The following is a 10,999-nucleotide window of genomic DNA, read 5'->3' as shown; positions in this document are numbered from 1 at the left end:
AGTGACAGAGTAGTGAGGATGAGGAAGTGACAGAGTAGTGAGGATGAGGAAGTGACTGAGAGTAGTGATGATGAGGAAGTGACTGAGTAGTGAGGATGAGGAAGTGACTGAGAGTAGTGAGGATGAGGAAGTGACTGAGAGTAGTGAGGATGAGGAAGTGACTGAGTAGTGAGGATGAGGAAGTGACTGAGAGTAGTGAGGATGAGGAAGTGACTGAGAGTAGTGAGGATGAGGAAGTGACTGAGAGTAGTGAGGATGAGGAAGTGACTGATTAGTGAGGATGAGGAAGTGACAGAGTAGTGAGGATGAGGAAGTGACTGAGTAGTGAGGATGAGGAAGTGACTGTGAGTAGTGAGGATGAGGAAGTGACTGAGAGTAGTGAGGATGAGGAACTGACTGAGAGTAGTGAGGATGAGGAAGTGACTGATTAGTGAGGATGAGGAAGTGACAGAGTAGTGAGGATGAGGAAGTGACTGAGTAGTGAGGATAAGGAAGTGACTGAGAGTAGTGAGGATGAGGAAGTGACTGAGAGTAGTGATGATGAGGAAGTGACTGATTAGTGAGGATGAGGAAGTGACAGAGTAGTGAGGATGAGGAAGTGACTGAGAGTAGTGAGGACGAGGAAGTGACTGATTAGTGAGGATGAGGAAGTGACAGAGTAGTGAGGATGAGGAAGTGACTGAGAGTAGTGAGGACGAGGAAGTGACTGATTAGTGAGGATGAGGAAGTGACAGAGTAGTGAGGATGAGGAAGTGACTGAGAGTAGTGAGGATGAGGAAGTGACTGAGTAGTGAGGATGAGGAAGTGACTGAGAGTAGTGAGGATGAGGAAGTGCCTGAGAGTATTGAGGATGAGGAAGTGACTGAGAGTATTGAGGAGGAGGAAGTGACTGAGAGTAGTGAGGATGAGGAAGTGACTGACAGTAGTGAGGATGAGGAAGTGACTGAGAGTATGAGGATGAGGAAGTGACTGAGAGTAGTGAGGATGAGGAAGTGACAGAGTATTGAGGATGAGGAAGTAACTGAGAGTATTGAGGATGAGGAAGTGACTGAGAGTAGTGAGGATGAGGAAGTGACTGAGAGTAGTGAGGATGAGGAAGTGACTGAGAGTAGTGAGGACGAGGAAGTGACTGATTAGTGAGGATGAGGAAGTGACAGAGTAGTGAGGATGAGGAAGTGACTGAGAGTAGTGAGGATGAGGAAGTGACTGAGAGTAGTGAGGATGTGACAGAGTAGTGAGGATGAGGAAGTGACTGAGAGTAGTGAGGATGAGGAAGTGACTGAGAGAAAGAAAGAGAAGGAAAGGGAAATAAAGGAAGTCTGAGTCAAGAATTGAAAGAGAAACCAACCTTGAAAAATAGGTGCTAAAAGCCCTACAAGACGACAAAAAAAGCTGGAAAAGAACCAGAAAAGAGAAATACAATTTTAGAGGAAGAGAAGAAAAATTCAGAAAAGGAGGAGAACCAGCGAAAGGAGGAGAAAAGTAATTTGGACGAGGCAAAAAAAGAAAGAGAAACTGAGAAAGGAGGAAGAAAATAAGAGGGAGATGGAGGAGAAGGTGCTAGAAAAGCAGAGGAAAGAAAGAGAGAAAGAAAAAGGAGAGAAAAGAGAGAAAGGAGAGGGAAAAGGAAGAGAAAAGATTGGCAGATGAAGAGAAAAGGAGAGTAAAGGGAGAAAATAAATGAAAAGAGGAGCAGGAGAAAAGGGAAGAAATTATTGAAAATGAGAGGAAGAAACAACAGCAGCAAGAGAAGAAAGAGAAAAAGAGAGAAATTGGAACTTGCAACGGGGGAAATGGAGGAGGCAGAGATGAAAATCAGAGTGAAGGAGCAGGAGTGGAAGAAGTAAGAACAGGAAAAAGAGGAGGAAGAGATCAAAGAGGAGAAGAATAGAGATGGATGGAGCAAGCCAGAAAACATATGGAGCAAGCCAGAAAATGGATGGAACAAGCGAGAAAATGGATGGAGCAAGCCAGAAAACATATAGAGCAAGCCAGAAAACAGATGGAGTAAGCCAGAAAACAGATGGAACAAGCCAGAAAACGGATGGAGCAAGCCAGGAAATGGATGGAACAAGCCAGAAAACAGATGGAGCAAGCCAGAAAACGGATGGAACAAGCCAGAAAACATATGGAACAAGCCAGAAAACGGATGGAGCAAGCCAGAAAACGGATGGAATATTTTTTATTCTGTACAGGTTTCCTTCTTTTCACTCTGTCAATTAGGTTAGTATTGTGGAGTAATTACAATGTTGTTGATCCATCCACAGTTTTCTCCTATCACAGCCATTAAACTCTGTAACTGCTTTGAAGTCACCATTGGATTGGCCTCATGGTGAAGTCGCAGAGCGGTCTCCTTCCTCTCCGGCAACTGAGTTAGGAAGGGACGCCTGTATCTTTGTAATGACTGGGTGTATTGATATACCATCCAAAGTGTAATTAACTTCACCATGCTCAAAGGGATATTCAATGTATTTTTCTTTTACCCATCTACCAATAGGTGCCCTTTGTGAGGCATTGGAAAACCTCCCTGGTCTTTATGGTTGAATCTGTGTTTAAAATTCACTGCTCAATTGAGGGACCTTACAGATAATTGTATGTGTGGGGTACAGAGATGAGGTAGTCATTCAAAAATCATATTAAACACTATTATTGTACACAGAGTGAGTCCATTCAACTTATTATGTGAAACATTTTTCCTCCTGAACGTATTTAGGCTTGCATTAACAAAGGGGTTGAATACTTATTGACTCAAGACATTTCAGGTTTTCATTTTAAATTAATTTGTAAAAAATTAGAAAAACATAATTCTACTTCGACATTATGGGGTATTGTGTGTAGGCCAGAGACAAAACATCTACATTCAATCAATTTTAAATTCAGGCTGTAACACAACAAAATGTGGAAAAAGTCAAGGGGTGTGAATATACTCTGAAGGTATTGTAGGCAGGGTTTATGACTTTGTGGCTGTGGTAACTAGTAATGACCAGGACCGATTCCGTGTTGCTGCGCATGAGCTTAGCTAGCCAATGTCACCATGACATCACCTACAAGCATGAGCGGGGATTTCTATTGGAGAAGCATTTTCTGCCTATCTTCATACTGTACTGTCTTTGATGGGGTTTTGGGATAAACGCTGACAATGAAGTCCAAGGTTAACACAGGCTTAGGAGATCTTATACATTTTGTTCTATGAGATAATATCAGTCAGTTGTTAACATGACCTTTATGAATTCCCTCACTTCCATCATCATGAAGTGCTTTGAGAGGCTAGTCAAAGACCACATCATCTCCTCCCTCCCCGACACACTCAACCCTTTCCAATTCGCTTACCACCCTGACAGCCGCCCCCAGGTGGTGAAGGTAGGCAACATTACCTCCTTGACACTGATTCTCAACACGGGGGCCCCACAAGGGTGTGTCCTCAGTCCCCTCCTGTAATCCCTGTATACCCACGACTGCGTGGCCTCACACAGTTCCAACTCCATCATCAAGTTTGCTGTCGACACGACAGTAGTAGGCCTGATTACCAACAACAACGAGACGGTCTACAGGGAGGAGGTAGGCACTCTGACGGTGTGGTGCCAAGTAAACAACCTCTCCCTTAACATCAGCAAAACAAAGGAGCTGATTGTGGACTTCAGGAGGAACCAGGCTGGGCCCGCCCCCATCCTCATCAATGGGGCATCAACAGGGCGTACACATCTCAGAGGAGCTGAAATGGTCAAACCGCATGGACACAGTGGTGAAGAAGGCACGACAGCGACTCTTCAACCTGAAGAAATTTGGCCCAGAGGGCCCTCACAGTGTTCTACAGGAGTACCATCGAGAGCATACTGTTGGGCTGCATCACAGCCTGGAACGACAACTCCACCGCTACGGACCGCAAGGGTGGTACGCTCAGCTGAACGCACCATTGGGTGCACACTGCCTGCCTTCCAGGACACCTACAACACCAGGTGTCGCAGGAAGCCATGGCCTGTTCTCACCGTTTCCATCACTCAGATGCGGGCAGTATACTATAGGAGCATCGTGGCAAAAAACGGTAAAACTGGCCAATAGCTTCTACCCCCAGACCATCAGGCTGCTGAATAGCCACCACTAGTCAGCTACCTGCTCCCCCCTCCCCCCCGGACTTCCTATTTAAAGTTATATTTACCTAAAAGCATAGCCTTAATGAGTTTAAATTGCGATGGCCCATGCTTACTGTAAGCTTCTATTGTAAACACAACCCTGAACAGCTCTGCTTAGTCAGACCTGTGTGCATGGATATAGTTAATCTTATTTGTTGTTACTATAACTAGAGTGGATAGCTTAACAGACATCACTATCACACTGGCCCATGGTGTGTGGTCAGTCTCTGTCATCATCGTTGTCTTAAGAGAAAATCTACAAACAGTATGTGGTGATCTTGATAAGCTCTGTATGTCTGGTTTTCTTTAGATGACAGCCACACCACAACCTACCACCCAGGAGATGTGACTGTGACATGAATCCACAGGTAAGCTGTCCCATTGACAGACAGACTGTAATAGCTAGAGCCTGTTTGATGATCCTAATGCTAGAAGTGTAGAATATAGAAGCACTTGTTGAACCTGGCTACTGTCACGTTCGTTGTGTAAAGGATCGGACCAAGGTGCAGCGTGGTATGCGTACATAGTCGTTTATTCTTATACAAAATCCAACAGAACGTGAAGTTCAAGAGGCTAAACATCCAACAAGCCAAACAGAAACAAGATCCCACAACATAGGTAGGCAAAATGGCTGCCTAAGTATGATCCCCAATCAGAGACAACGATCGACAGCTGCCTCTGATTGGGAACCACACCCGGCCAACAGAAATAGATACACTAGAATGTATCCAAATCACACCCTGACCTAACCAAACAGAGAATACAGGTGATCTCTAAGGTCAGGGCGTGACAGTACCCCCCCCCCCCCCCCCCCAAAGGTGCGGACTCTGACCGCAAAACCCTGACTCATTAGGGGAGGGTCCGGGTGAGCATCTAGCCTCGGTGGCGGCTCCGGCTCCGGCTTCGGACGTGACGTAGGCAGTAAACTCTTTTCCCATCCTGCCTCCCCTTTGCACACCCGGTCCGGTCTGGACCCCGGCGCGATGCTCCCCCTCTCAGTCCTTCCACAATGCACCAAGCCCTGTCTGGACCCTGGTGTGGGAGCCCTCGACCCTGGAGAGGGGCTGACGTCTGGTCCCGGCCCAGCAGTCCTCCCGCGATGCACCAAGTCCTGTCTGGGCCCTGGTGTGGGAGACCCGACCCTGGAGAGGGGTTGATGTCTGGCTCCAGCACGGACCCCGGTGGAGCGGATGGCTCCGGCATGGGGGTAGAGTAGACGACCAGACCCGGACTGGGCACCGGTAAAGTGGACTGCCCCGGCTCTGGTAGGGAGCAGATAACCGGAGCTGGACTAGGCACCGGTGGAGCGGACTGCTCTGGCACTGGAGTGGAGCAGCTGACCATCGCAGGAGGCTCCGGGCCATGGATCATCACTGGACGCTTCGTGCCATGGATCATCACTGGAGGCTTCGTGCCATGGATCATCACTGGAGGCTTCGTGCCATGGATCATCACTGGAGGCTTCGTGCCATGGATCATCACTGGAGGCTTTGGGCCATGGATCATCACTGGAGGCTTCGTGCCATGGATCATCACTGGAGGCTTCGGGCCATGGATCATCATTGGAGGCTTCGGGCCATGGATCATCACTGGAGGCTTCGTGCCATGGATCATCACTGGAGCCCGGCAAGTGCGGGGCGCTGGCCCATGACGCACTGGGCTGTGGACACGCACCACTGGTTTGGTGCGAGGAGCAGGTACGGGCCGTACTGGGCTGGGGACACGCACCACAGGTTTGGTGCGAGGAGCAGGTACGGGGCGCACCGGGCTGGCGACACGCACCACTGGTTTGGTGCGAGGAGCAGGTACGGGCCGTACAGGAGACACGCTCCACTGGTTTGGTGCGAGGAGCAGGTACGGGGCGCACCGGGCTGGCGACACGCACCACTGGTTTAGTGCGAGGAGCAGGTACGGGCCGTACAGGACTGGAGACACGCACCACTGGTTTGGAGCGAGGAGCAGGTACGGGGTGTACTGGGCTGGCGACACGCACCACTGGTTTGGTGCGAGGAGCAGGTACGGGCCGTACAGGACTGGAGACACGCACCACTGGTTTGGTGCGAGGAGCAGGTACGGGCCGTACCGGACTGGAGACACGCACCACTGGTTTGGTGCGAGGAGCAGGTACGGGCCGTACCGGACTGGAGACACGCACCACTGGTTTGGTGCGAGGAGCAGGCACGGGCCGTACCGGACTGGAGACACGCACCACTGGTTTGGTGCGAGGAGCAGGTACGGGCCGTACCGGACTGGAGACACGCACCACTGGTTTGGTGCGAGGAGCAGGCACGGGCCGTACCGGACTGGGGACACGCACCACTGGTTTGGTGCGAGGAGCAGCTACGGGGCGCATCGGGCTGGAGACACGCACCACTGGTTTGGTGCGAGGAGCAAGCATGGGCCGTACCGGTCTGTGAAGGCGCACTGGCGGCACAGTGCGTAAAGCCGGCGCATAGCCTGGTGCCTGCACGGTCACACGCTCCTCAAAGCGAGTGCGAGGAGTTGGCTCTGCTAAACCTGGCTCCGCCAGCCTCTGCTCTAAGGCCCGAGCTCTCTGCTGCTGGAGGGTTAACTCCTCTCTCAGCTCCTCCTGTTGCCTGGCCAGCTCCTCTCTCCGTGCATCCACTGACTCCTTCTCCCTGTGGGCCTCCTGCAGCGCCTCCTTCTGAAGGGAGAGCTCCTGCTCCCTCTTATCTATCAGCCCCCGTAATTTGGTGGTCTCCTCTCTCAGAGTGCTGAGCTGCAGGTCTTTCAGGGCCTCCTGCTGCTTCGCCCACCACCCAGTGTGCCCCCCAAAATGTTTTCTTGGGGCTGCCTCTCGGGCTTCCTTAGTGATCGGGACCTTTTGAGTAGCCGTTTTTTCTCCCTCGCTGTCTCCGTCTGCTCCCAAGGAAGGCAATCCATACCTGCCTGGATCTCTTCCCAAGTCCAGGATCCCTTACCGTCCAAAATATCTTCCCATGTCCATGTTGTCTGCTCTTCCTGTTCACGCTGCTTGGTCCGTATGTGGTGGGATCTTCTGTCACGTTCGTTGTGTAAAGGATCGGACCAAGGTGCAGCGTGGTATGCGTACATAGTTGTTTATTCTTATAAACACAGACAAAATAACAAAATACAACAGACCGTGACGCTCAAGAGGCTAAACATCCAACAAGTCAAACAGAAACAAGATCCCACAACATAGGTAGGCAAAATGGCTGCCTAAGTATGATCCCCAATCAGAGACAACGATCGACAGCTGCCTCTGATTGGGAACCACACCCGGCCAACATAGAAATAGATACACTAGAATGTATCCAAATCACACCCTGACCTAACCAAACAGAGAATACAGGTGATCTCTAAGGTCAGGGTGTGACAGTATGTCCCTCTAGCCTTCTCTTCTCTGTGTCTCTGTGTCTGAATGGAAATCCTTCTCTTTTACAGTGAAGTGTTAAGATACGAATGCTGTGTTGACATTCTGAAATAGTCTGTTCTCCCATTAATTTATCTGTGACAGATAGCAGAAATTGGTTGTTGACAATGTTTTATATACAGTATTAAAAAACAACAACAACATGATTTACAGTTAGACTTTTAATACGCCTGGGAAAGCGATTGGGATAATATTCCCATTTCAATGACAATAAATTACCAGAGCATGCCTGAAGAGAGAGAGAGATAGAGTACTTTTCATTTGAAAATAAGTCAGTAACCTGGAAACACTAAACAAATATTGATTGAGCATAATGAAGCCTGAGCAATGTGAAAACTCTTCTCCTTAAGGAGTCTCTCTAAGTACATCATAAGCATGACCGCACTCCTTATTGCTGCTGGGGGAAATGGTGCGGTTGATGGTGTGTGTGGTGTGTGTGTGTTTCAGTGTGTGTGCAGGGGGAAATGGTGCGTTTGATGGGCATGATCATTTGTGGCTCATATACAGTTTCTCAGCTTATAAACTACAGATGGGTTGAGTAGATTAGAGATGGCATTTTCACACTTTTAAGCATCCCTTGCTAATGCACTGCAATGTACTGTTAGGTTACAGTTGGGGAGGTGTATAATGTAGGCTAATAAGCACTGTTGGTTACATTGTTGGATGGATGAGAATCAGATTAGTTAAAGGCCATAAATGCATGTGGTATGGTGGTGATCCATTTCTAAACAGCAGGTCTATGATATGATATGATAGCCTATTATATGCATTTATTCTGTTTTTATTCATAACATTTGTATGTAGTAGCTTGACACCAGCTGGTGACCCAACATGTGTTTGTTTGTATGACCATTTTAATTACCTGGAAACATCATAGAATTAAAATGTACTTTTTTAAGCCTTAAAGGTACAAGTACTGTAACTGCCAAAATAAAGGAAACACCAACGTAAAGCGTCTTAATAGGGCGTTGGGCCACCACGAACCAGAACAGCTTCACTGCACCTTGGTATAGATTCTACAAGTGTCTGGAACTCTATTGGAGGGATGTGACACCATTCTTCCACGAGAAATTCCATCATTTGGTGTTTTGTTGATGTCTCAGGCGCTGCTCCAGAATCTCAGCATTTTTATACATGACCCTAAGCATGATGGGATGTTAATTGCTTAGGAATTGCTCAGGGACCACACCTGTGCGGAAGCACCTGCTGTCAATATACTTTGTATCCCTCATTTACTCAAGTGTTTCCTTTATTTCTGCAGTTACCTGTATGTAAACAACTTGTGAGGACAAAGTTGAATATTCACAGTTGTGATTCATCATCTAATTCCTCCACAGTCTTTGTGGTACTGATTCTTTTGTGAAGATAATTCTGCAGATGAATGCAAAATCTCCTCTCTTTTTTCCCCATTCTTTTATTAATTTGCTTAGCCTGGAGGGCAAATGACAAGAGGTTACTTGTAAGACAGTGTGTTTTAAAAATAGTTGTTAAAATATAAAATGTAATCCTTGTTAGCTGGACTCAACTGTAATTACTACCCATGGGATTTGTGTATTAACCACGGGAGATGTTGGGGCAGTGTCTGTGTTAATGAAAGAACTTCACTGTAAGGGCTAATGGTTACTATGACAGCACTGCCAGGGAAAGAGAACTGGGATATACTATAGTTAGACACCTCATTGGATAACATATACTGCCATGTTATAGACTGGATATCCCATTAACCACAGTATTCAAGAACGAGGCTTTTCGCCTAGAATTCAAAATGTGTGTGCACGTGTGCATGCATGATTGTGTGAGTGCGTGCTTGCATGTGTGTGTGTGTGTGTGTATGTGTATGTGTGTGTGTGTGTGTGTGTGTGTGTGTGTGTGTGTGTGTGTGTGTGTGTGTGTATGTGTGTGTGTGTGTGTGTGTGTGTGTGTGTGTGTGTGTGCGTGCGTGCGTGTAATCCATATATGCACACGTTTGTATCTGTGTATGTTTTAACCTCTGCGTCTTGCTCTCCATTGTCAGGTGACTCCGTGCCCTATGACAGCATCTTCTTCAGGTCTTCAGGAGTCCCAGCAGGGTTTGGAGGGAGAGTCAAGGCCTCCAGAACATCGTCAAGAGCCAATGACACCAAGACAGTTCCAAGACTGGTGGAATAGTCTAGGTAAGAGTTCAGCACCAGACCAGGATAGACTGAAACTGCAACGTCTAGACCAGGATGCAGCACAAGAACAGGAAACATTGCAAGGTCTAGACTGGGGTCCAGCACAAGACCAGGAAACACTGAAATGTCTTGACAAGGGTTTAGCGCAAGACCAGGAGAGACTATATAGTCTAGACCAGGGTACAGCTCCAGCACAAGACCAGGACAGTCTGAATCAAAATGACTCACATCAAGTCCAGGATCAAAAATGAGAAATGCCCTACAAAAGAACAGGATTCTCCAAGAAATGCCCAGGACCAGGATGAGGATCCAATGGGAAACCAGGATTATCAGTGTAATGTAGCCCTGAAGCAAATCAGCTCACAGCTCAAACCTAGAAAGGCTAGAGGGAGATCTAAGCAGGCTGAGTAGTGTGAACCAGGATCCATTAGCACTCCCTGGACAGGACTACGACAGGCTGCATGAAGTCACCATCCCCAGCCTGGTATCAGCTGAGAACCAGAAGCAGGCACAGGACTCTAACCATGATCTAGCTGGAGATAAGCATCTACCACACTGCACAGATTAATCCCCAAACCCAAACCAGGACCAAGAGTAACTGCTGGGATCACACCAAGACTAGGAGAAGGTCCTAGGAGTCCCACATGGGCCACTCAACCCAGACCATGGACCCGACCACAGTTGATGCGTAGGGGGAGCAAGGAGGCTGCATACCAGCGATGGTGATCACTCAGGCAGATGAGGTGAGTAAAGCTACAATACCTGATGGGAAATAATATCTCCAACACTCATTGATATTCATGGGTTTCAACTGTACTGTTCCACAGCACTCTCTAGCTCTACTGCTCACACTGCCAAATGTCTTCTCTTCCTCAACCCCTTTGTTTTCCCAACTCGCAGGTAGCCCTTTCTTCTCCGTATTTGCCTGCTTTATTCTTTGTTTAAACTATGTCTCTGATCATGTTCAAAGCCCAGCTTTTCTGACAGCTTTTCTTTCTCTCACCCACTCTCTCTTTATTCTGTTTCATTAAACCATTTTGATTTGTTCTATTCAAAGGAATTTCTGCATTGTTCGTATAGTACCTGTTTTTATAGGTTTGGGGTGGTAATTAGGCATTCATGTCCTGGTTCCGCTCATCACAATGTTGATTAGAGATGATCTGAATGTCTTCAATAATATTTGTTCAACTGCAGATGGTTCTCTTATTAAGCCAATGATGCTGCTTTCTGAATCACAAAGCCCTCTTTAGTGAATAGGCTGTGTTTATAAAAAGGGACATTTAGGTAAGGACATACATTTT

At 47.6% G+C, this 10,999-nt stretch overlaps 1 protein-coding gene across 1 annotated transcript in view; it reads left to right on the top strand.

The window, feature by feature from the left end:
* Window positions 1-3,216: 3,216 nt before the first annotated feature.
* LOC311134865 (uncharacterized protein) overlaps window positions 3,217-10,999 on the top strand; it is a gene marked incomplete at its 5' end in the record, with an annotated part of 64,292 nt that continues 56,509 nt past the window's right edge. Inside the window, 2 exons of the mRNA XM_084168638.1 lie at window positions 3,217-3,360; window positions 9,560-9,614. Of these exons, the coding sequence (XP_084024764.1) occupies window positions 3,217-3,360; window positions 9,560-9,614 (199 nt within the window). The remainder of the gene's footprint in view (window positions 3,361-9,559; window positions 9,615-10,999) is intronic.

Source organism: Coregonus lavaretus (genome assembly GCF_964263955.1).
Source record: "Coregonus lavaretus genome assembly, chromosome: 9".
NCBI lineage: Eukaryota > Metazoa > Chordata > Actinopteri > Salmoniformes > Salmonidae > Coregonus > Coregonus lavaretus.
This window is presented reverse-complemented; position numbering and strand designations above follow the sequence as displayed.